Source organism: Anastrepha obliqua, chromosome 1, assembly GCF_027943255.1.
Source record: "Anastrepha obliqua isolate idAnaObli1 chromosome 1, idAnaObli1_1.0, whole genome shotgun sequence".
In the NCBI taxonomy this organism is placed as follows: Eukaryota; Metazoa; Arthropoda; class Insecta; order Diptera; family Tephritidae; genus Anastrepha; species Anastrepha obliqua.
The window spans coordinates 103,258,461-103,281,108 of NC_072892.1; the positions used below are offsets into that span (position 1 = coordinate 103,258,461).

The 22,648-nt window shown below is 37.8% G+C and overlaps 3 protein-coding genes across 4 annotated transcripts; 1 reads left to right on the plus strand and 2 right to left on the minus strand.

Annotated features, from left to right (window-relative positions):
* LOC129249156 (uncharacterized) lies at positions 1-1,460 on the minus strand. The gene is made up of 4 exons (XM_054888822.1): positions 1,139-1,460; positions 735-1,078; positions 459-662; positions 1-399 (listed from the first exon to the last, which is right to left on the minus strand). Exons 1-4 carry the CDS (start codon positions 1,326-1,328, stop codon positions 175-177), a joined length of 963 nt encoding a protein of 320 aa, XP_054744797.1. The 5' UTR covers positions 1,329-1,460; the 3' UTR covers positions 1-174.
* Positions 1,461-2,205: 745 nt separating this feature from the next.
* On the minus strand, positions 2,206-2,932 carry LOC129248699 (ATP synthase subunit e, mitochondrial). 2 transcript variants are annotated; one of them, XM_054888328.1, is made up of 2 exons: positions 2,829-2,932; positions 2,206-2,708 (listed from the first exon to the last, which is right to left on the minus strand). In XM_054888328.1, the coding sequence occupies exon 2, from the start codon at positions 2,659-2,661 to the stop codon at positions 2,422-2,424; it is 240 nt and encodes a 79-aa protein (XP_054744303.1). In that variant the 5' UTR covers positions 2,662-2,708; positions 2,829-2,932; the 3' UTR covers positions 2,206-2,421. The 2 variants fall into 2 exon arrangements, with proteins under 2 accessions (XP_054744303.1, XP_054744311.1); XM_054888336.1 differs by having other exon boundaries at positions 2,791-2,871.
* Positions 2,933-6,524: 3,592 nt separating this feature from the next.
* Positions 6,525-11,198, plus strand: LOC129253450 (uncharacterized). The gene is made up of 7 exons (XM_054891824.1): positions 6,525-7,222; positions 7,291-7,412; positions 7,591-7,704; positions 7,803-8,053; positions 8,127-9,671; positions 9,737-9,975; positions 10,061-11,198. Exons 1-7 carry the CDS (start codon positions 7,013-7,015, stop codon positions 10,508-10,510), a joined length of 2,931 nt encoding a protein of 976 aa, XP_054747799.1. The 5' UTR covers positions 6,525-7,012; the 3' UTR covers positions 10,511-11,198.
* Positions 11,199-22,648: the final 11,450 nt, after the last annotated feature.

Genomic DNA, 22,648 nt, shown 5'->3' on the forward strand with positions numbered 1-22,648 from the left:
TATATTATTCAAACTTTAACTATTTATTGAATGTACAAAACACGAGCATTGTAAGCTTAACAATAACTGTGCGGAAACAAATTAAAAAGAACGCAAATAAATATATTAGTTAAATACAAACATTGACATGTGTACTTTAGAAATTTAAGCGTAATGAAGTGAAGCGTATCTATTCTATACAGGAACATCGACTACACCGCCGGTAGTGATCAAAAACTCAGCTACTTCGTTTGGTGTCTCTGGTGAGTATACGATTTCGAATCGGCGCACAGTAAATAAGTCACCATTGATTTTTACTTCTTTCGGAACTCTAGAGAGTTTAATGCGCGAACGGCCTAAATGCGCCCAAGCTAAACCCAAGCAAGGTGTTTCTTTCGCCGCATCGCTCACCGTGGCGACCTAAGGGCATAATAGGAAAATGTATTCGATTTGAAAACAAACTCTTCAATATGTAGTACTTGATTCACACAAATAACCGCACAATTGTATTTGTCGGCGTAGTGCAACAGGTTGTTGGCCAATTTTCGCATATCCCGCGCACGCTTGATGTAGTTGTTGTACGTACGAAAAATCGCTGCTACTGAATCAATTATAATAAGGCCAATGCTTAGTGATTCCATTAAATTTGCCAGACGCACTCCCACACATTTAAGTAGGTCATCCTGTAATAAGGGTTAAAAATGTAAAATTACAAGTAGAAATTACGTAGTTCTAAAATATTCAACAACCTATACCGCTTCTAGCACATGTTCAATGTAAATATTTCCCATGTAATTCATTTGGACATCGGGGAAGCGTTTCTCAAACACTTTCGCCAGCTGGAAGAGACGCTTTGAAGGAAAGGTGTCTTCGGTGCAAATAAAGGCGACTGCTTTACCCAGGCCTCCCAGCTGCTTGGGCAGCTGCACCGTCAGAGACAATTGTAGCAGCAATTGTGTCTTCCCAACACCTGATGCGCCACAAATCTCTGTTATGCCACGCGTTGCGATACCACCGCGCAAGCAATTATCAATCGTTGTACAGCCCGTTGTAATATGCGACCACTTCGCGGATAATGGCGAGCGCAGTAAAGCGGATGCTATATCGAATAAATGTTATGCAAATTATTTATTAAAGAAATTTGCTTGAAATTACTCACCTGGCTGCGCAACCACTTTTGCGGCTGCTTCCTTGAGTACACGTATATCCGCTTCCGGGCAGTCCTGCAGCAGCTTCGACTTTGTGAAGGGGCCGGGTATTGCATACTTCACCGGTTGCTTAACATGGGTGGTACTATATTTAGCACTACCTAATGTATTAAAACCGTCGAAATTCGAGCTGTATGCCATACTATGTATTTGAATGCTCAGTACTGATAATATAAATTTAATTTGAAAGACATCCTAAACACTTTATTGATCCAACAATTTCCACTCAAACTTTATTTTCGCGGTCTTTTCAACAACAACTTATTCAGTGTGAGAGCGCTGCCAGAGCAAAGTTAAATTAAGATTTCTTTCGTACATTTTCATTTATTAAATATGGCAGCATTACAGAGCAATGCCGCAAAAGTCAGCTGGTGGTGGATTTATAAAAGAGGGATTTTCAATTGATGTACTGCTATATTTTGATGCTCAGTAAGAATACAAAAGTGCAGTTCAAAAATGTATGAAAAATCAAAACATAATTTGAGACAACATATTTAGATATAAAAAATAACTAGATTTAAGCATATTTTAGTTTGAAAGCTACTCCAGTAAGGAAAAATGTTTGGTTTGATTTAAATTATATTCAATAATGCCTCTTGACTTATATCAAATCAAGGAATCTTTTTTAAATAGTTGTTGTTGCAGCAGCATAAATATTCTCTATAGCTGGAGAATGCTGTGGGGCTGATAATCCTTGGCCGTACATAAGTCCGGGTCGTTCTATTAGCATAGAACCGATTGCTTTTGCTCCACGTTATTACATATTTTGATATAAATTTAAATAAGTATTGTACTTACTATTTGTCATTTTTACATATGCCTTGGTCTGAAAATAGGGACAACCTAATCATCTACTGTACATTTCAAAAATTGAGAAGATAGAATTTGTCCCAACCTCCTTCGTCAAAGAAACTAGACGTATTTAAGTATGTGTGTGATAATTTGTGGTCGTGTAGTTTTCGTGAGGTAAAAACAAGAGGCACTTCATAAATAATTCACTAGAAATCAACTCAATTCATCACTTTTTACATATATTTTTATTATAACCAGTTTTAATTATAAATTAAAACACTGGCTCGCAAAACAGCTGGAGTTGAATCGTTGAATATCACTAATTTCCAAAGTTGGGGAAATTCACAATCAATAGATGCCTTTACAATATTTCTTTTTTATTGAAATCGCATCGTTTCAATTGTGGATAATATAAAATATACGTCCTGCGGGAGTCAATAGCTTATTTTTTTGGCTTGGAAAGTTCCTCCAACGCACGAATTTCAGCCTCTACCGCACGCTTCTTCTCTTCGGCTAACTTGGCGTCACGTACAACCTTTTGCTGCGCTTCGATTATGCGTACCTTCTCTTCCTTCTTGGACAACCTGTTCTGATGGAAGGCACCATAGCCAATGCCTACTACTAGCAAAGACCAGCGGCCAAATTTGATTAAAGGCGATACACGTACTGGAGCCTGCGACATTGTGATTACTGTTGTGTTATGTAAGTTGCGTTCAATCACCAAAAAGTCTGTAATATAAACGAAATTAATTGATTAAACTCATATTTCCAACACAACTACTTTCACAATTTTATTTCAATAAAAATATACTTTTCCTAACACTTTTTACAATTTTATTACGAAATTACCAATTTACGGAGCTCGCAAATCTTAAACGACCAACAGCACCAATGGAAAATCGTAACCTCAAAACGACAATTTTGACAACTGGAATTAAAGCGAATTTGTACAAGGTGACTTTACTAGGGTAACACAATATTTCCACGTTTGTTTTTCAACTTGGTGATTTGAATGTCAGACTTTCAATTATAATGAAAACAAATAAAGCAACAACAAAAAATGGATAAATCTTGCATTTAAAATACCAAAATGCAAGAAAAATGTACATCAGCTGCTCTACGAACCACACCTTGTATGAATTCGCCTTGACTGGAATTTGACAACTCAAATATCATAGTAGAATGAAAAAAGTGCGCAATTCATTAAAATTTAACAGAGATGGTCATATTGTGAGGAATATTTAATTCCACCGTTTATTTTTTACAAAATGTTGCTTCGTATCAATGGTGTCATGATATGCATGACAATACACGCACAACTTATTTAGTTGTCTAAATAGCTCCTAGTAACAGAAAGTCGTTTATTCACTAAAAAAATCTGTACTAGAGATCACATTCGAGAGCAACTTTTGAGTAGCTCTTCTTAGACAGAAGTTATTGGATTTAGTACGAAGTTTTCTTCAGTTTGTGAAAAGTGTCGGAGCATTTTACCACGCCTTATTTACTTATCGAACCGTTTTGTTAATTTCTTGAAAATTTGTCAATATTTTCTCCCAAGCAGAAAAGCATCCACAAAAGTATATAATCCAAAAAAACTTACAAACTTTCTTGGCGAGGAAATCAAAAATTTTCGAATCATACCTTGATATTCATATAGTTGCACGTTTCTTTTATGCTAAATTGTTTGTTTTCTAATGTTAAGTCACTTTATGCTCTCTATTTTCCCCTCTTTGAAAGTTTGTGGGAATGAAAGGAGATAGTTTTAGTTTGTAATAATTGCTAAAAGTTATCAAGTTGACTGTAAGTTTCATTACAAAAACCTAATAAATGGTAGTCTGTTAACCGGGAAACGGACCAGGGGTGGTTTTAAGTGCGATTAACTGAAAGGCGAGCCAAACACTTTTCGGCTTTCAATATTTTGAGTAATTTCTGCAAAAAAAAAAAACACAAAAATCCAGATTTGGATAGTCGACAAGATTTCGAATTTTATGGAATTTCATGCCGACGACATAGAAGAAAATGTTTAAAATGGTCGGGAAGATAATGTTTACGAGACAATATTTCCTATGATCGATGGAGTTCATGAGGCAATTAATAGAGCGGTGGATCAGTCAGATTCGATGAATCAGAGGCTTTTGCTCCTAAACTTATCAAACCTAAAAAGAGAATTTAACAGAGGACCTCTAAAATCTTGACACATCTTTTAAACGCTATGCATAGAGTGCAAAGATGTGACCAACATCAAAAAGATTAGCAAAAATTGGAATTGTGTCAGTCATATAAGAAAAAATAAATCAATCAGTCTCTACCCATCATTGCCGTCTGAACAACAATTAATTTACGCTGTGTAAAATGAGCGGGCACAATTTTGATGTCAAGTCCCTAGTAGCCAATGTTGGTCTCAAAATTTTTCTTCGGAAGACCAAATCTTGTATTCTACAATTTTTGTGCTTTAAAAGCTTCGAAAATTTTTAGGGCGATGATATTACTAACTCTAAAGCTAAATACACACCAGGCAACCGTTGCAGCAACTCGGCCATGTTGAAGCAACCGTTGCCTCGTGTGTAGCTGTGTTGCCAAATGATTTTCGTGTTGCTGCAACCGTTGCCTGAAATATAAAATAAATTTGATTTTTGGGAGAGGTTGCTGCAACCGTTGCTTCGTGTGTATCATTGTTTACTGCTTTTACTCGTTCAGTTCGTTGAACACAAGCAACGAAGAAGGCTCGCACGGAGTAAAATAAAGTGAAAAAGGAAAAAAATGGCAATTGAAAATAATGAAAATTATGTTAATTTTATTAACGAATATAAAAATTTGAGAGAGCTGTGGGATATAAGTAGTGAAAAATATAAAAATAAAAAATTTAGAAAAAAAGCATACGAACAATTAAAAAATGAATACAATAAAATTGATAAAAATTTCAAGTCCGCAAAAGCGTTTCCTGTTGCAAGATACCGCAAAGTTATTGCCAGTCTAATTTCTGCTGATATTGCCTCTCTCATTGTGGTATCTTGTTTCGTTATTTTGGCCTTTACGAAGTCCAACAATTTTCTAAACAGGGCTTCGTCCATCCTCATGTAATTTTTATAGTCCGCTGACTCATTTTCCTTCAGTTCTTTCAGCAGCCTCTCGTTCGAATATTCGATTTTTTTAAAAGCCAATTTTTGGACCAGATTTTTTTTCTCTTCTTTTGTTGCATCTCTTCTCCCTCATTTTCGTACAAAAGTTCGTCAATTATAATAAGAGCGGTAATTTTACGCATTTCGTCGATCATTTAAAAAATTTAATTTTACGTATCTTCCGCTTGTACCTTTCCTGCACCACAGTTATACACAATACTGAGATTGAAGGAACGGTCGCAACGTGTTTCTTAAACAAAGGCAACATGTTGCTTCAACGGTTGCCCCGTGTATATCTAGCTTAATGTTGAAATACTCAGGTTGCAGATAAAAATGCTGCTGATCGCGATCCCTTGTATAAATTCCGACTATCGTGAATCATTGCAAATAAAAGCTTCAGTTCGTTTGAATGAGCCAACGTTTGTGTGTGGATGAGCAAATGTGCACAATAAATATAAAGATTTTATTTCGGCAATATCTCCCAGATAAATCGTACAAATGGGAGATAAAACATTTCGTTTTTTGAGACTCATTTGGTTGTTTGTTTTAATTTCGAAATATATTGGAGCGTAAGCAAACGTGGTTGTACGATTAAGATGCCTTGTCAGATTTCATGTAGTTAGGGTGTTCATAGCGATGTCGTATGATTGTTTGTTGCAAACCTTAAAGGACTAAAAATATATTCAAGGGGTTCGCAAAGTGACGAAGAAGACATATTATTAATTTCCACACAGCAAAAAATTGATGGTTGTAGTTGTGAGTCCGCTATACATTTATTTAAATGTTAAAAACTGTAGGACATAAAGCTTTTTTATTCAAATAACTAAAAGCATCGAGAAAAACATAGCATAAAATATGAACGTGGGGTCATACTTATATAAAAAATTTGCTTCCTTTCGGATTATGACACTATTTAAGTATGAGCCTTGTAAAGAATCTAAAAAAATTTTTCCATTTGAGAAGGGTTAGCTGTCGGCTTTAGATTTTCACCACAAGTAACTTGAATTAACTGCATTTTTACATAAGTGTTTCTATTTTTTATGAACTAAAAGTTTATAATAAACGTTCTCGGCAGCACGTTTTTTGTGCCTCCAACGAAAAAGTTTCATATTATTTCAATAAATATCAAATCATTTCAATTTTGTTATTTTCAAAACATATTTTTTAATTCAGAAATACAATCTAAGCATCACACCATTATAGGTATTTAATAAATAAGTAAGTTTGCCGAACTGCCAATTAACAAATCGCCAAGGTATCGAAGTTGTGATGAGTAACCCTATTATTTTATTCTATTCATTCTTATTTTCCACATCAGCTGATTGGTTTACAACCAATAAAGGTGGCAGCCTTCGCAAAAGCCGGACAAATTACCAAGCTGATTGTCAAAATAACTGTCAAATTTTCAGTGCCTCTCACTTTCACCACCGTTAGCGAATGGATTTGTTTATATTTCCCTCTCACTTGTGCTTGACAATTGTAGCCGCGGCTACTTTGTAATGAACCAAACGATAGCGACAGCGACGCTAAGATCGGCTGCATTTTTATTTTCACCTTTGTTCGGCTGGCCGACGCGACTAGTGCAAAAATTTTAATTAATTCAAAATTTAAGCGTAGTGGCCAAATAAAATACGTTGTTATATTCACTTGATGATGTATGTAACTTTCAGGAATAAGTTCTATTAAAGAGTCAATTGAAACATGATAGTTATAGGGCGAGAAAGCTTTGCTTAGCATTGATTAAGAATAGATTGAGAAGCTGGTTCGACGAGGTAGACAGGCAAAGTGCTAGAAAGGAGAAGGAGAAAGTGAAGGTACAACTATACAGTCTGTATACAGCGTACATACTATCCCGATCCAGACGTGGTGCTTCCATCAATAATAGTTGTGGAAGAAATCGAGCAGTTGTAGGCGATGGAAGCCGATTTTGGTACTTTCGCTGAGTCACTATCCGCTTCCTCCGAAGAAGATGATGACTTCTCAACGGCTGAAGATAGTTCTGATGATTCGGACGGTGCGAGTAGTTATGCTCAACAGCAGCGCCAACAACTCTATGGGTTTAGGGAAATGACAAGCGTAAACAACAGCCCTAAAAATTTGGTGCAGAAAATTTACAACAGAGAAGTGAGTTAATGGGAGTGATATTCAGTGAACACAAATAAACATTATTTACTTTAACGTTTTATTTCCAGCGGACTGGTAATTTCACGTGTAGAAAACGTTTGGTTCAGGCACCAGAACGCGCATTCGACCAAGTGCCAAATAGATTAAGATTTTGCCTCAAGGATATTGTGCCGAACTGCTTCCTACAGGGGTAAGTAAGAAAGAAATAAAAAGTAATGTGCTATCGAAAAAAATCATTTACACGACTTTCGTGCATTGCAACGATTTGGAATAATTACAACAACAGTAACTTCAACACTTTGATAGTACAAAAAGTATTTTCATTAAAGGAAAGCCCTAAAAGTTGATTAAATTTTTCATTTTTTCAGACACATGTTTATGGGTCTTAGCGCCTGTGGTCAGTTCCTGCTGAGCTATAAGGTATGCTGCAATGACAATATGATTGCTAATCACTATTCCTTTAGTAATGGATATAAGTACAGGTAAGTGCCCTAATTCTTAGACAAATTTTGAATTTGAAAGATAAATTTCTATTCGGTCATAGTTATAACATCAAACAATTTACATTTATATATTTCAGTTTGTACTTCTGGGTATACCAACCACATAAACCGCTTCGCAGCTTCTTCAAATGCTGCCTTTTTGACGATCATGGCGTTGACAATCTGAAAAAAGTAACAATGACTCAGTGGAAGTGTGCCGATCCTCGCATTCTCATTGTTCATGGCGCCGCTGAAAATGAGAATGAAGAATCATACATAACTTATGTTAAAGTTCCTAGACTCGGTTGTTTGGAATGTAAAAAATTACGAGATTATGAAGATAGCACCTGTAAGTAAACAACCTAGCCAATTTGCAAAAAATACGATATGAAACCAGTGTAAAATCCCATTTCTGCTTTTAGTCTTTCGCTGGCACATGTTGTGCTTGAAGTGCAATCTCACTATACACACCAAGTATTCCTCAACTGAATCCGATCCAAAATTTAGCTCGCAAATTAATCTGATTTGCCCCGAGCGTATTTTAATAGTTTCAAATGGTTTTGTGCATATGATGCACATTGAATTGATACCTCCCGCTAGTGCAATCAATGCCATACAACCTCAACAGCAACACCAACAGTTGACATCTAGTCGCAGCACACCATGCCATGAATCATCAGCGGCGAGCACATCGAGTATGGAACGTCGTCTGATGCCGCTCACTGCTGATGAGCAAGCTAGTTGTGACAATCACAATAACGTTATCGCTCGCATTATTGCCGATTTTAGTGACGTCGAAACGGATTCGACGCATTCCAGCGAAACGCCTATACGGCCTTCACAAAGTGATGCATCCGTTACTTCACCGAGCTCGGCAGTAGCATTTATTTCACGAAAAACTTACGATGAAGTAATTTTCACATGCAGCGGCAGCGCTTCACCCAACGCTACAGTTGCTTCGAGCAGCACTACAACAAGTAGCAACGCCAAAGCTGCCGATACCACAGCTAATACTACGTCGACAGGGATCAATAATAGCCCCAGCGGTGGTAGTACTGCACGTTTTAGCCTGATCAATCATCGTGGCAGGCGCCATCATCGCATTGTCACAAAATCCTTCCGTAATGGCGTTACAAGCATCGATCTGCAAACTACAATTCCCACTTCCAGCAGTCCGGCAACATCAGCAACCATGGCCGATCGCCTAAATGCTTATGAATTCTCAGAGGACAACGAAAAGTGTGAAAAGATTTCTACATTGCGTAAACGCCGTTTAGCTGATAAAAAGTATGAATTCTCTGAGGACAACACCGAGAATATTGTACCGTTTACGAAGATACGTTCTGCCAACAAAAACCTCGCTATGTCGCATTATACTACATCGTATGGCAGTAGCAGTACACGTTCACTGCATCGCTCAGCGACCACAACTGCTGCAAGCGGCTCTCATCATTTCTACAATTCGCCATGTGCTTCACCGTCATCCTCGCCACGGCCCTCACATGCTTCCCCGTCCAATTGTAGCGACGCTCGCCATTGCACGCCGCCTCCTATACATCGCGCCTCGCCCATAACGTCGTTGCAACAGGGATTTCGTTCGCCGCCTTGCAGTTCACCTGTTGCTGGTGGTCTGATACGCTCACCCAGCCGACATGTGACACCAGCCCACATTTACGGCTCCATATCGCCACCGCAGACCATTTCAACAGCCACACAGCAAATGCTTAGCTTCAAGCCGCTGGGCACTTTATCGCCACTGCAAGTGTCTATGGCCAAGCGGCATCTAGACTTGAGTGGCACCATGTCACCGAATGCGCCATTCCTGTCGCCGCGTCGTGAAGAAAATCGTGTGGTGGAGATGCCCCTACAGGCGGGCACAATACTAGAGAAACCGCTGTGTACGAAAAAATTCAAAAGGCGCTTTGTGGAGGAAGACGACGCTGCATCGGTTATAACCAGTGAAGAAGGTACGTTTTATTGCTAACTAAATGCAACACAATTTTTATTAAAATATTCTGCTCTTCTCCCGTAGATGATTGCATTTCGCCCGGCTATCATACATCGCTGCCCGTTGAGGTGCATGGCTCGTGCTATTCAGAAATGCAAATGGTATCGCAGGCAACATACCAACAACTCAATTGTGCCAGTGTAGTAATAACGCAACACTCATTTGATTTGGAAACTTTCACGTACTATGCAATAAGTGCGCTTTGCCAGAAGAATGAAAAAACCTATGATGTATTCTATGATTGGGCGTGTGAGCTAATCAGGGTAAGTCTCATATACATTTGTACACATTTCTGTAATGCAAAGAATAATAGAATTCGTCTAATTTGTCTTACTTTTCGCTTGCTAGGTTTGCCCAGTCAGTCAAACCATTATTTGTCTGTTAATGGCACAGTTCTCTGCTCGCGATCAACTACCAACATCGCCAACGAATTGCCTCAACTGTTCACGCAAGTTGGACTGCGCTTTCCATCGTCGTCAATTTGAGTGCCGCATACTTTTCACTTGGAATATGGAGAATGGCGAATGGGAAGTGCTTGACTATGGTGAAATGTACGAGTGTAAGCTGTCGGATGTGATAAGCCCAATCAAACGTTGCGGGCGCATGCCAGTTACATTGTCGCAGCCCGCAAAGAAGCTGGCCCACGAAATGTCCATTAGCCTCAGCAAAATAGAACAAAATTATACGTATAATTTGCGTGTACTTGACTCGAATATAAGGAAGTCCAAATTTAGTGTGGCCGACCATGACAATGTAATCGAGCTGTGCTTAAAACGGCCACGCGACAGCGATGCATAAACAGCGCTACTTGCATACGTATAATATTTACATATATAATCGTGAATGTGAGAAGAGAATCATGAGGAGAATATACTCGTATGTATGTATTTTGAGACTGAACGTTTTTGTTAGATTGAAAACGCTCTAGAAAAACGAGCCAAATGCTCAAGTCATTTAATTGAAGTTATTTTAAAACGTATCAAAAGACTACAAATGAAAATATGCTGTCATTTTTTACTATTAAGTACTTATAAATAAGTAGGTATGAATATTTTAATTTGAATAGTATTTTTGTAATTTTTTCTTTTCCGTTGTTAGAAATTAAAACGTTCACTTTCCTGTATGAAACTTTGTTTATTGCTATTCGTGAATTTGCTTTTTTCTGTTTGCCAAGGGAGCTGAATTAGTTAATTAAGTATCAATTGTGAAATTAAAAAAAAAATCAAAATGGGTTTGTACAATTTATTTACATTTTTTATGAGTATTTTGATTAATTAAAGTCAGCTCGAATATTTTATTAGGTTTTGTTTATTCGGAAAGAAGACCAAACGATTTTATTTAATTAAAAAAATTCAATTAAAAAGAGCACAAAATGAATGAAAAACCTATTCAAAAGAATTCCCTTCAACATACAATCCATTAATTACTCCATATTATCTTTGTCAACTAAAAAATTTAAAATAAATCAAATTTGAATTTCTTGTAATGATGTGACATATTTTATTTGTTGGTTATTACATCAGCGCGGGGGAAGCGTGGCATTGGAAATCTTCGAAGCATGGCTAGAGAGAACGTAAAAAAACGTTGCTGCGACTGCAGCAACAACACCGGCAGCAGCAGTAGAAACAGAAAGATAGACCAAGTATTTAATGCTATTATAATATCTAATTAATTAGGTGGCAAGGCCAGTTAGATTATTATTTTTTTATTGAAGCTCCTCTGGACGCAAGAACCTGTTGTGTCAGTAGACAAAACGCGGCTCCACCTTTAAGAAAAGCTAACGCGGTTCCATTGGTGTGGAGGCACCTTTGATAATGTTTCTCACATTTTGATTTCAGCCGCCTTACTAAAAAAAACAGAGCAATTAAATCAGAGCTTGTGTGCTGTGTATATGCTTGTTTTTTTTTTTTTAATTTGGTCGAAAAAATTTTATGTTTTCCCTTATTTCAAAAACAAGAAAATAGTAAAAAATTTAATAGGTGAGTTGTTGAGGTGAGAGAGATATTGGGTTTTAAATTTTTTGAGTGGTGAAAAACTCAGTGTGGTCGATGCTCTGAAATCCCATTATGAAAATATGTTTAATGGTGTGGCGAATATCAGACCGTTAGCCGGCTTTTAGCGAATTGGACAGAATCAGTTGATGAGCTGACGCAGCCAGGGAAATGAATCGGTTTGTTTATGAAAAAACTAAGAATTTGTTAATGATGCACAAAAAATAAAAAAAATCAGCCACAACGTCTGATTGGACGAGTAAGTGAATACATACGAAATTATTGTGTATAATTCGGCTGCCGAATCTTCCGTAACGTGGCAGCCGAAGTTCCCCTCTTAATTTTGTTTTTCACCATAGTATTGGCCAAACTTGGTAAATCTATCATTATTGCTTCGTAAAATCCGTTCCCTACACTCAAAACACGTTTTCTGAAATTGGCACGCAGCATAACTCAAACAATTTTAAATATTTTTAATCAGGTTTTTCACTACGTCTGTATAATAACCTTCTTAAGAGAAGAGCGTAGGGGATTTTCGATAGATTAATTTAAACGATTGTTATAATTATTTAAGTGCCGTTTTTTTAGTCCAAAATAGAGTTTTTACTTCAAATGCTTGCTAATTCCACAAAAATAAATATTTTTTAAATCCCCTACGTGTTTCTCTAGCTATTCTTATCTAGATTAAGAAAAAAAATGTTTCGTTGTTCCAGATTAAAATTTGCACCTTCTGTGCTGCGTGCCGCGGAGCTCCTTCAAGAGAAACCACATTACAAAAATGTCTCCAATGCCGCCATTTTGTAAAATTTTTCGATCCAACTTTGTAGTTTTGTATTTTAGTATATAAGTAATAACTTCCCAAATCAGAGTGATTGTTTTCCCTTTCCTTCTATACAAAAAAATTCTTTAAAAATTGTGTTTATTTTACGCGTGTACAGTGGTGTTACCCCTTAATGATAGAGTAAAAAAAGCAGCCACAGCACTCTATATATGCAAAAGAATTGTGGGGCAAAATGGGGCCTAACCCCAAAAATAGTTCACTGGCTTATACAGCAGTGGTAAGGCCTATCATGACATACGGTGTCTTAGTCTGGTGGCCAACACTCGAGAAAAGAACAACAGTAAAATGCCTAGAAAGTATTTAAAGGGGTGCTAGTCTCTGCATAAGCGGGGCACTAAAGACTACACCCACGGCAACGATGAATGTCATGCTGCACCTATTACCGATTGAGGCCTACAGCAAACAGCTGGCGGCAAAATCGGCACTTAGGTTAAGATAATCTTCCAACTTAGCCACTAACAGAAGATGTCACCCAAGAGTACTAGACGAATACTCCTTCCTACATCAAATGACAGACTTTTGTAGCTCAGTGGAGTTGCATTTAAACACATCCTTTACCACAACTTTCCCAACGAGAGAAGATTGGGACAGTGGGGTAATGGACAACAAAAGCGCTATCAGCATCTATACTGATGGTTCCAAGCTAAATGATCAAGTAGGCGGAGGCTTTCATTCTGAAGGAATGAATGCCAACATCTCATTCCGGTTACGGGATCACTGCAGCGTATTTCAAGCTGAAATATTGTCTATCAGAGAAGGCCTGCTAGCCCTAAATAAAAGTGTCCTCTTAACAAGAAATATAAACATATATTCAGAGAGTCTATCGGCCCTGAAAGCTTTAAAATCACCTAATATTAACTCGAAGGCAGTAAAAGAATGTATCGACGTTTTGACAGAACTATCACAGTACTTTGTAATAAACCTGCTCTGGGTGCCGGCTCATAGAGACATAGAAAGCAACTGCAAAGCAGATGAGCTGGCGAGATTGGGTACCACATTACCGATCCAACCAGACAAAGCAAACATACCTATACCTTAAGCAACTTGCAAGATGCTTATAGAGAAACACACTATCAGTGCTGCCAACAGGCTATGACCTCAGTCCCTGACCTGTGCAACTAGTAGGATGACGTGGCCGGAATGGAACAGGGGCCGCAAAAACCGACTGTTGAAACTAAACAGGAAAAACATGAGAAATCTTCTTGTGGTCCTAACAGGGCATTGTCTGATTTGCAGTCATGCCAGTAGACTGGGAGCACCCTATAACGACTATTGCAGAAGCTGTAATGACATTGAAGAAGAAGAGACTATAGAACACTTTCTATGCGGGTGCATAGCTCTGGATGGAAGAAGGTTCAATATTCTAGGAAAAAGCTCCCTGAATAACTTGGCAGAAGTAGCCAATATAAAAAATAACAAGTCTTGTTAGATATATCAAAGCCACAGGTTGATTCAATGAGGACGATGTAGAGTAAGGAGGGGGGATAGCCCCGGTGGTATCACAATGGGTCTACAGCAGGCCTAGGTGTGTCAAACGACAACCACTATACCTACCTACCTACCTAAACCTTTCAAAACTCAATTTGCATGAAAAATACTTAACAGTAACATTTGAGCCTTCTCATTTCATTAACATTCTCTGATTTAATTAACATTCTCTGGTAACATTTTCGAGTTCTCATTTCATTAACATTCTTTGCATTCTCTTCTCCATATTTTATTAGGACAAGCAAGTTGTTGCCTATTTCTAGGCGCTTGTTGGGGAAACATTTCTGTTGGCAGCCATAAATGACTTTTGGAGTGGAATGCCGTGAGCTGTGCCTTAAAACGCAACGTAAGGTCTATTCATGTAAAAATTATCCAGCTGGTTAAATTGTTGGGGGAAAAATCACAAAATTAAACAAAATTTTCAGTTGAGCTACATTGTATTAAATAAAAAAAATGAACAAAATAAAATGCAAAATAACGAACTTAGCATCAAATTATCTTATTTTGCCCACAATAATTTATTCCATTTCATCATCACTGTCAGATGAAGAATATTCCATTAGCAGTTGTATTGTTGTGGCAATCACAGCTTTCTTCATATTTTCCTTGCTTCCGTCTATGCAGGTACATATGTACTTAGATATATTTTCCCAAAATAGTTAATAGCCCAGAAGTACAAGTATAAAACTCAAAAGATAGCTTCAATGCTTTCGATTTGTATTTCGGTGACTGGAGGCTGTGGTTCAGAAGTATATACACCTAATTCTCTTTTTATACGATTTTTTTGTACACGAATTTGAGCATTTTTTTTACAAGAGTTCAAAAGGAAAAACAAAATTACACGAATTATTTTTTTTTAACACGATTTTCAATATTTTACGAATTTTTCTTAAATCTCATAAGCAGACAGATAAGATTTTTCGACGCATGTACGAAGCGTTTAAATTAGTTTTAGGGAAAGTCTCTGAGATTCGGTAGATTTTGATATCGCCGTTTAATTATTTATTTCTTATAATATATTTAATGAACTAAAATATCTAAGCACGAAATCAATTTTTAGGTGAACTCTAAAAAGAATTTTTTAGTATTGTTTTCCTGTAATTCTCTTTTTACACGAATATTTTAGAACGTATCTATTGGCGTCGCAGCCGAATGGGTTGGTGCTTGCCTACAAATCTCGATAAAACACCAAAATTAAGAAAAAGATTTTTCTAATAGCGGTCGCCCCTTGGCAGGCAATGGCAAACCTCCGAGTGTATTCCTGCTATGAAAAAGCTTCTCATAAAAATATCTGTCGTTCGGATTCGGCTTGAAACTGTAGGTCCCTCCATTTGTGGAACAACATCAACACGCAAACCACAAATAGGAGGAGGAGCTCGGCCAAACACCCAAAAAGGGTGTACGCGCCAATTATATATATTTATATAATAGGACTATGTTTAAGTTCGTGCGGTTTTACAACAGATGGCGTAACTTGATTATTATTCCATCGATCCACATTTCCAAACATTCATTGGAGAGCTACTGTCGTAAGGCACAAACGTCAGTATAAGTTTTTTATTTGAAGCGTAAACAACAATATTTTTACCACACTTGAAAATGTCGAATTTCGTGCCAAATAATGTGTTTTTGCGGGGAATTCTTCTTCATTATTTTAATATGAAGAAAAAAACAGCCGAAAGTCATCGTATCTTGGTGGAAGTTTATGGTGAGCATGCTCTAGCTGAGCGAACGTGCCAGAAGTGGTTTGCACGCTTTAAAAGTGGTGATTTTGGCTTGGAAGACGAAGAACGCGAGGGTGCGCCGCCAAAGTTCATGGATACCGAATTGGAGGAATTGCTCGATCAAGATCCGGCTCAAACGCAAGAAGAGGTTGCAAAAACTTTGGGAGTTGATCAATCAACCATTTCCAAACGTTTAAAAGCCATGGGAATGATCCGAAAGGTAGGCCATTGGGTGCCGTATGAATTGAAGCCAAGAGACGTTGAACGCCGTTTTATGGCATGCGAACAACTGCTTCAACGGCACAAAAGAAAGGGTTTTTTGCATCGAATTGTGACTGGCGATGAAAAGTGGGTCCATTACGACAATCCAAAACGTCGGGCAACGTATGGATACCCTGGCCATGCTTCAACATCGACGTCGGCGCAGAATATTCATGGCCTGAAGGTTATGCTGTGTATCTGGTGGGACCAGCTGGGTGTTGTGTATTATGAGCTACTGAAACCGAATGAAACGATTACGGGGGATGTCTACCGACGACAATTGATGCGTTTGAGCCGAGCACTGCGAGAAAAACGGCCGCAATACGCCGATAGACACGACAAAGTTATTTTGCAACATGACAATGCTCGGCCACATGTTGCACAAGTGGTCAAAACATACTTAGAAACGCTCAAATGGGATGTCCTACCCCACCCGCCGTATAGTCCAGACCTTGCGCCATCCGATTACTATCTCTTCCGATCGATGCAACATGGCCTGGCTGACCAGCACTTCCGTAATTACGATGAAGTCAAAAAATGGATCGATTCGTGGATTGCGGCAAAACCGACCGAATTTTTCACAAAGGGAATCCGTGAATTGCCAGAAAGATGGGAAAAAGTAGTAGTAAGCGATGGACAATACTTTGAATATTAAATTTGTAACCATTTTACGTCAATAAAGTTTCAAATTTCGAAAAAAAACCGCACGAACTTAAACATAGTCCTATTATATATATATATATATCTATTGTTTGAAAAGAGAATTATGTAGGTGTACCTCTATATCATTGGCCGTTTCGTATTTAATATATGACTTCAAATAAACTTTAGAAATTTTATCTAAAATATATAGGGTCCGACACTCGAAGTGTAACCAACTTCAGACCACTCGCGCAGCTGATGCCCGTGCCCGTGTTGGCTAAATGACAGTCCAGAGTATTGTTTACAAGCGCGCGGAAGCATTTTGCCGAGAGTAAACGCGAAAAAGAAAATCAGTAATGGATTTCAAACGTAATAGTGTGCTTGCATTATATTTGGCTGGAAAATCACAACCAGCGGTTGTTCGTGAGCTCGAGCACCTTAAAGTAAATCAAGTTTTTGTTTATCGCACCATTACTCGTTACAACGATACTGGTAGCATCGCGAAACGTCATGGAGGTGGTCACCAAAAGACTACAACGTCACGTGAAATGGTGCGAAAAGTGAAGAAGCGACTTGAGCGAAATCGCCGACGAAGTGCCAATCAAATGGCGAATGAACTGAAAATATCTGACCGTAGCATCCGCCGCATACTGAAAAATGATCTTAAAGTCAAGCCTTACACGTTCCAAAGGGCGCATGATCTCACACCAAAGCAGCAACAAGTCAGACTTGAGAGAGCGAAGCAGTTGCTACGCTTGGCCGAAAGCGGTCAATTTCCCAACATTGTGTGTTCTGATGAGACAATTTTTCAAATTAGGCAATTCATAAGCTCCCAAAACGATAGGGTTTATTTGACCGACAGATCATACGAGAATTTGAGTCATCGATTGGCCACTATTGGATTGGAGGCAGCATCCGCCACAGGTAATGGCTTGGGCCGTGATAACCGCACATGGGCGCTCTTCGATCGTTTTCACCAAGCCTGGCGTCAAGGTAAATGCAAAATATTATCGGGGAAAGTATTTTGGAGATTGCTTTAAAGCCGTGGGCAGACAAACATTTCGGTGGCAGACCATGGACGTTTCAACAGGACTCGGCACCGTCTCACAAAGCTTGAGCAAACCAAGAATGGCTAAAAAACAACGTTACTTTGCAGAGAAAGGTCCGAACTAAAAGATTTACTAGTCTTGAGGCTCTGAAAATAGCTATGGTCCGCGAGTGGGCCAAAATACCTGCATGTCACATTCGAGCAGCTTGCGATTAGTTTCTGGACCGTCTCAAGGCCATTGTCAAGGCAAAAGGTGGTCATATCGAGCAAAAGTAAATTGTTTCTTAATTTTGTATTATTTTCACACAGTTTTTACCTTGAATTGAATGAAAGTAATTTTCCAAACTAAATTTATAAGCCTTTTTAATTGGTTACACTTCGAGTGCCAGACCCTGTATTTACTTACATTCTCCATTTTAATTACTATGTTTTGTTTAAATTTTTAACTTTGACTCAATTTGCAAGTATTACTTGGTGTGTATTTCTGCTTTGTGGTCAGCTGTTCTCCTCATTTGCAAATTCTTACAAGTAAAAAGTTATCCAGTAAAAACTTGCAACTTCCCCTCAAAATGAAATGTTATTGTGTTCTCTCACTATCGCCTACTTTGCAAAGATTTTTGTGTGCATGACCACCAGCAAGGATGATAGATACCAGGTTTGCTAGTTAGGTATGGTGAAAAACATTTTTGTTTTGAGGGGATCTTTGGATTCTACTTTGGAATGACGTCGTCATATCTGTCAAATTCGCTCAGAGCCGAATAACGGTCTACTAGGTAGTATACCTCTAAAAATCTTTTCACCAAGAACACCGTGACAGTTTTTTTGCTTCATGAAAGACTTATATTCGGCCCAATTGCGAATTCCAAGTGAACAAATCGTTTCAAAGGAACAAAATGGGGAAATTTGCTCTTGAATTGTAGTGCAACTTATAGGAATATTTACGATCAGGTCTGTCATTTCCTACACGCGCTGTCAAATATTATAAAGGGTGGTTAAGTTTCAAGGGCCGGTGTTGATTTTGAATAAAATACAATTTTTTTAAGGAAACTATTGTCACTTCTCTTTATTATGATAATATTGGTGTGGCTCAATTACGTATGGAACAAAACATCGGCCAAATTACCGCTGCGGCCTCGGCGGCACACCTCCATCCGATGGTCCAAATTTTCGATGACGCTGAGGCATAATTGAGGTTCTATGCCGTTAATATGCCGAATTATCTCATCCTTTAGCTCTTGAATTGTTGCTGACTTATCGACGTACACCTTTTCTTTCAAATAACCCGAAAGAAAGATGTCAACGGTGTCAAATCCCATGATCTTGGCGGCCAATTGACATCGCCGCGACGTGAGATTATTCGACCATCAAATTTTTCGGGTAAAAGACCCATTGTTTCGTTAGCTGTGTGACAAGTGGCACCGTCCTGTTGAAACCACATATTGTCTACATCCATATCTTCCAATTTAGGCGAACACTATTCACAGTAACTGCCTGCCCGGCCTCATTTTGGAAAAAATTCGGTCCGATGATGCCGTCGGCCCATAAACCGCACCAAACAGTTACTCTTTGTAGGTGCATTGGTTTTTCGGCAATCACTCTTGGATTATCATTCGCCCAAATGCGGCAATTCTGCTTATTGACGAATCCACTGAGGTGAAAATGTGTCTCATTCTGCGAAAATTGGTCACTCACTGTTCCCATTTCCTGCCACCATTCTGGCCATTGACGACGCTTGAAATGTTCAAGAGGCTTTAGTTCTTGAGTCAATTGCACCTTGTAAGCGTGTAAATGCAAGTCTTAAGGGGGTGGTAGGGTTTAGCGCTAAAAAAAAAATTTAATTTTTTACAGAAATATGGCTTAAGATACTTTAATAAAATCAGTTGCATGTTATTGTACATCTTTTCAAAAAGTTTTTAAAAAATATTAATAATAAAATATTGACAAATAAGCCCATGACAGAGTTTTTTTGGAGATATGTTTTTCGAGAGGTGCTCTGCGGTGCCAATCGGCATTCGTCGTAGAATCATCTGAAACTAAAAAAGTCGAATTTTTCAGTTAAAGTATGACGTAATGCTCCCCCCCCCCCCCCATTAATAAATTTTTTTTTTCATTTTTGTAGTTTTGGTGGCAAAAAAACGTAAAACGAGCATTTTTGGCGAAAAATTTCGCCATATTTGTAGTGAAAAACAACCTTAAAAAAATAAAAATAAAAAAAAACAGTGGGGGCGGGGAGGTATTTTTGATTTAAAAAACGTGTGCCAAATTTGAAAAGAATCGGTTGTATAGTTTCGGAGTTGTGATTGGCACCGACTTTTAAGAAGTCGTTTCGGGAAAAACGCGTTTGAAAAAATGACTCTGAAAAATTATCGATGCTCCGCATTCGAGGTAGAGTGCCTACAAAGGCTATAGCTTTGAGAGTTCTGCTCCGATCCACTTAAAATTTTGACACAACATTCTTGAAATGATTTACTATAAGATGAGTGAAGAAAAAAAATTTCGATTTTGTGACCCTACCCCCTCCTTAACGACGAGTGTGAGAGGTGCAATTGTTGGGCACGGCGAAGGGTCGAGGTAGACGGCTCTTCAACCACACTATCGCGAACAGCAGCAATATTTTCTGCAGTACGAGCTGTACGAGCATGCACTGGTGTTTTCACATCTCCTGCAGACCCGGTTTTCTCAAACTTTTGCACAATTTTTCCGATTGTACGCACATTCGGACGATTAAATTGACCGAAAAAATCACGAAGTGCGCGATATGCATTTTGATGTGAATGCCCGTTTTCATAATAAGCCTGAATAACTTTAACGCGTTGCTCGATTGTGTATCTTTCCATGGTTCAAATTGAGTTAGTCTGAAATTGAAAAATGTCAAATGAAATAAAGAAAAAACTTAACGTTTAGGTGTGGTTCACATTCAATATCGGCCCTTGAAATTTAACCACCCTTTATAAAAAAAAACAAAAGTCAAAGATTTTTTTTCAAATATTTATGTATATTTTATTTCATTTTTAATGATTTCGCTTATTTTGACCTTCCATTAGTTTATACATATTTTGTTACATACAACAACAAGAAATAATGCCAATGACAAGAATACAAAAATTCGCCTCAAATATGTTTCTGTGGCGTTGGATGTGTGCATATGCATATGTATGTATGTATGTACATATACACATATATTTGTTTGTATGCTTATTGCTTTCCCACTACCTCCCACATCCCTGCATCCATTTATTGTGACTTTTTACATGCTGGCATACACAAATGTGTGCACATACATACATGTATACATGTATATGTATGTATGCACGCGTGTACCTGTGTTTCGAAAAATGATTTCTTGTATATAAAAAAAGGAAACTTAAGCCTAAAATAAAACTAGTAAATTTAAGTTTCTAGGTACTTGCAATGAATGCATTAATTCAAAGAATTATAAGTGTCTAGAAAAATGTTGCTTATGCATTTCATTTTTGTGTAACGAACTGGTTTCTATAAATATATTTTACAAAAGCTATATTTCCTTCAACTGCGCTTTAGTGATATTTTTATTTTTTTTTTCAAACACCACTGTCATATTTTACAGCTGCGCTGAAAGGGGTGGGAATTTTATTTATTATTATTATTTTTTTTAATATTTTTATTATATTTTGTACTTAAAGCTTTAGGAAAATACAAACACCCAGGGAATTTCAAATACTTTTATAGCATTTTTGCATTACAGAAGTACTGTTAAAAAGCTGCTCTTATTAATTATACAAAAAGTAATAGGCGATGAGGAACTCAGTTCTTTCAATCAGATAACTTATTTAACTTAGATATTCAAAAATATTATACAACAACAAATTTAAAGTATGTGAAAGTAATACACGAATTTTGATTTTTGTTTTCACTTTCGACGGAACTTGAAAATCTCTGGTATATTTTTTCACTTCGCTTCTACAGGGTGGGCCATATAGCGTTTGCTTTTTGAACCACCTATTTTTTTGAGAATGGTAACACAAATGACATGTCAAATGTGCTCATAATTTACTTAAAGGTTTCACATTTACGAAATGGGACGCTATACGCTTGAACAAAATTGGCAAATATTGAAAACCTATTTCTAAAGGTGTGAGTTTTCTTCTTCTTTTCTAATGAAGCTCATTTTCACATCGGTGGCTACGTCAATAAGCAAAATTGTCGGATTTGGGGCTCAGAAAATCCACACGTTACTGTAGAGAAGCAAATGCATCCACAACGAGTCACTGTTTGGTACGGTTTTTGGTCTGGCGGCATCATCGGGCCATTTTTTCTCGAAAATGAGCGAGGAGCCGCGGTTACAGTAAATGGCGAGCGTTACCGTGACATGTTCAACGAGTTTTTGTTTCCAAAAATTGAAGAGGATGACATGGACGACATTTGGTTTGAACAGGACGGTGCAACTTGTCACACTGCCAAAGTTACACTCGAACTTTTGGCTACCGTTTTTGAAAACCGAATAATCAGCCGAAATTCCGATATCAATTGGCCACCTCGGAGCTATGATTTAAGCCCGTTGGACTATTTTTTGTGAGGAGCCGTTAAGGACAAATGCTATGCGAACCTTCCAGAGACGATTGATGCTTTAAAACACGAAATCGAAGTTGCCATTCATGAAATTAGAGGCCAAACAATCGAAAATGTGCTTAAAAATTGGGTTGATCGAAGGGCCTACTGTAAAGCCAGTCGTGGTAGTCATTTGAACGATACGAGTATTATTTTTCATTCATAAATGACAATGTTCAATCTTCAAAATAAAAAAAAAGTTTGAAAAAATATTGATTAGTTTTGTTTTTTTTTATAGCCGAATCAAAAAGCAAATTTTACATGGCCCACCCTATATTAAGATTTACCAACGCTATGAAATTAAAGGAAATGGTGTACCCAAATGATGATGGCATTTTTTTAAGTAGCTCTAAA

Bases quoted from the DNA above. Each gene is read 5' to 3' on its own strand.
- LOC129248699 (XM_054888328.1), bottom strand. From the start codon at position 2,661: ATGTCGCAGGCTCCAGTACGTGTATCGCCTTTAATCAAATTTGGCCGC.
- LOC129249156 (XM_054888822.1), bottom strand. From the start codon at position 1,328: ATGGCATACAGCTCGAATTTCGACGGTTTTAATACATTAGGTAGTGCT. The intron at 1,079-1,138 runs GTGAGTAATTTC...TATTCGATATAG, and splicing joins AAAAGTGGTTGCGCAGCCAG to CATCCGCTTTACTGCGCTCG. The intron at 400-458 runs GTACTACATATT...TTATGCCCTTAG, and splicing joins CGGTTATTTGTGTGAATCAA to GTCGCCACGGTGAGCGATGC.
- LOC129253450 (XM_054891824.1), top strand. From the start codon at position 7,013: ATGGAAGCCGATTTTGGTACTTTCGCTGAGTCACTATCCGCTTCCTCC. The intron at 8,054-8,126 runs GTAAGTAAACAA...TTCTGCTTTTAG, and splicing joins AGATTATGAAGATAGCACCT to TCTTTCGCTGGCACATGTTG. The intron at 9,976-10,060 runs GTAAGTCTCATA...TTCGCTTGCTAG, and splicing joins GGGCGTGTGAGCTAATCAGG to GTTTGCCCAGTCAGTCAAAC.